The sequence below is a fragment of the Vanellus vanellus genome, assembly GCF_965231255.1.
Source record: "Vanellus vanellus genome assembly, contig: HAP1_SCAFFOLD_565, whole genome shotgun sequence".
NCBI lineage: Eukaryota > Metazoa > Chordata > Aves > Charadriiformes > Charadriidae > Vanellus > Vanellus vanellus.
In genome coordinates this window covers 86,246-88,630 of record NW_028127620.1, presented here as the reverse complement: position 1 = coordinate 88,630, position 2,385 = coordinate 86,246, and the positions used below count along the sequence as shown (strand labels likewise).

General features: G+C 58.0%; 1 protein-coding gene across 1 annotated transcript; it reads left to right on the top strand.

Annotated features, from left to right (window-relative positions):
• Positions 1-345: 345 nt before the first annotated feature.
• On the top strand, positions 346-909 carry LOC309685161 (inositol 1,4,5-trisphosphate receptor-interacting protein-like 1; the record flags this gene model as incomplete). Its single annotated transcript, XM_082500970.1, has 1 exon — positions 346-909. The coding sequence occupies one exon, from the start codon at positions 346-348 to the stop codon at positions 907-909; it is 564 nt and encodes a 187-aa protein (XP_082357096.1).
• Between the last annotated feature and the right edge of the window lie 1,476 nt (positions 910-2,385).

Below are 2,385 nucleotides of genomic sequence, written 5' to 3'. Positions count from 1 at the left end.
GAGCTGGGCACTGCAGCGGAGATGCCGGCAAAGAACTCCCGCGTCCGCGTGGAGCTGGCGTGTACCTGCAGCAGGGATCAGCTGGTGGAGAACACGCCGTTCTACCTCCACCACCCCCAGGAGGAGGAGCTGAGGAAAAGTCCGTCTGCCAGCCTCCTTGGCACCCTCTGCACCGGCTCCTACCTGGATGTGCACAAAACCGCCCAGTGGTTGCAGAACCTGGTGAGCTCAGCCTGGGAAGAGATGCCTCAGGCGCAGCACTACAGCATGAAGGTGCTGCCTTCCAGCCGCTCCTGCAAGCTGCAGCTGACAAACGCCTCTGGGAAAAGCCTCCTCGTTGACATCATGTTTGGGGTGCGGCGAGGCGACTCGGACATCTTCCTGAGCAGCCGGGAGACTCCAGAGGCCATCCTCACCCCCAGCACAACATGGGCAGAGAGCTACGCGGTGGCAGAGGTGAAGTTCTTCAGGCATGTGGCCAGGCAGGCCCCACACGACACCTCCCACCTCAAATGCCTCCAGCTCTTTGCCGCTATCCTGCTGGGCACCGGCTTTTCCACCGCTACCTTCAAGACGGTTGCCATGCACCTCCTCAACACCTTACCAGTGTCGAGCTGGAGCAGGAGGGAATTCCTCATGCGGCTGCAGGATATCCTGTGGTACCTGCGCGGCTGCCTGCACGACAAACGCCTCGACCACTTCTTCTTTGCTAATGAGAACATGCCCGAGGACATCGTCTTGCCCCCAGCCCTCCAAACAGCGGAGCCACTCAACCTCTTCCAGCGCCTGCTGCATGACCCAGCCGCCCACGCCAAGGCAATGCGTGAGGCCGATGAGCTGCAAGATCGGCTCACAAGCCTGCTCTTCTACAGACACCGAAAGAGCTCCTCACGCACGGAGCTCTCTTAGTGTCCCCTAGATACTCCCCTGGGAGCTGGTGCTGCGGAACTGAGCACGCTGGGCACGCACAACACGCTACTCAGTCGGCTCTGGGAACTGCTGCCACACCTTTCCTCTGCAGCAGAACCGCACTCTGGGGAGTGGGACGCGATGCGGCTGGAGTCGCCCTTGCAAGGAGCCTTGCGACAGAGACTCCTGTTACCACGGGCACAGCCACCGCCCTGTCCCTCGCGGAGCTTTACCCTGTACATAGATGTCAATAAATCATTTGTTTCACACCCAAACGTGCGTCTGTGCATGTGTGGACATGGGTTTTGGGGGGAAGGCGGGCATAGGGTGCTGAGCGCTCGGCTGCCCTAGAGTGGCGGAGCATTTTGCTGAAGAGCTGATGTGCTGGGCTCTGCTTTCACTGATTGTGGAGCTAAGGCTGGCACCTGTCTCTGCTCCAGTGCTGGGGCAATGGCAATCACTTGTTCCCCTCCACAGCTCTGCACATTGCCTGGGTGGCTCCGTAGGTAGGGAGCCTGCAGTGGCCCTGGTAGCCCGACAGCCCTTGGGTGACCCCCGTGAGGTGGTTAGGACGCTGCCCGAGTGGGGAGCCCTGTGCACAGGGAACAAGTGTCACGACTGCTGAGCAGGGCTCTGCCTCCTGTACGAGCACCAGGCTCATTCTCCATACCCTCGTGGGACCTGCGCAACCTTCACCCGGCACACGTCACACGTGTTTTTTTTCCCTTGTTGCCCTGTAACAGCACAGAACATCCTCTCTAGCCAGAAGGAAGGGGGAATGTATACATGTATATCCACAGTCTAAGGAGGGTCACCTTTTGCTGGAACTTGGATCTCACTCCCTACCCCAATCCAAAATGCGAGAACAGAGCTAGCTCTGGAAGGACAGAGCCCTCTACGAGCTAGGAGCCACGAGGCAATCAGTAGATCGCAGGCTGATGATTTGCTTTCTGCATCTGAATGATCTTGCCGAAGCCACCTCTTCCCACATCGTAGTCTGTCCGGTATTCATCTCGCACCTGTCCTCCAGTTTTTCCTCTTCCATACTGTCGCCCCTCCTTAAACCCTGCATCCCAGTCAGTTTGAATGATGCGATCATCTAGTCGCGTGTCGTTGATAAATCGCATTGCGTGTTCAGCGTCTGCTCTTGTGTAGTATTCGACGAAGCAGAAGCCACGTGCAGCGAGGTTCCAGAAAGCTTTGGAGATGTCTCCAATTCAAGGCACGCACTTGCGCCATCCAGGCCACCTTGAGGAGAAGCCATGGCCTGATGGCAGCTGCGTGGCAGGAGACCTGTACTCATACCTCTCTTTGGGACACCTGCTGTGGAAATCCAATGACCCTATATGGGCAAAGACTTGCAAGATCTCTGAGAATTGTCCCCTCAAAAGAGCTGCCTCTGTCTGAGAGCTAAAGAAGCCCAATGGGCGCCCGCTGCCCATCAGCCCAAGGGACGTGGCTTCTCCGGGCTCTCCC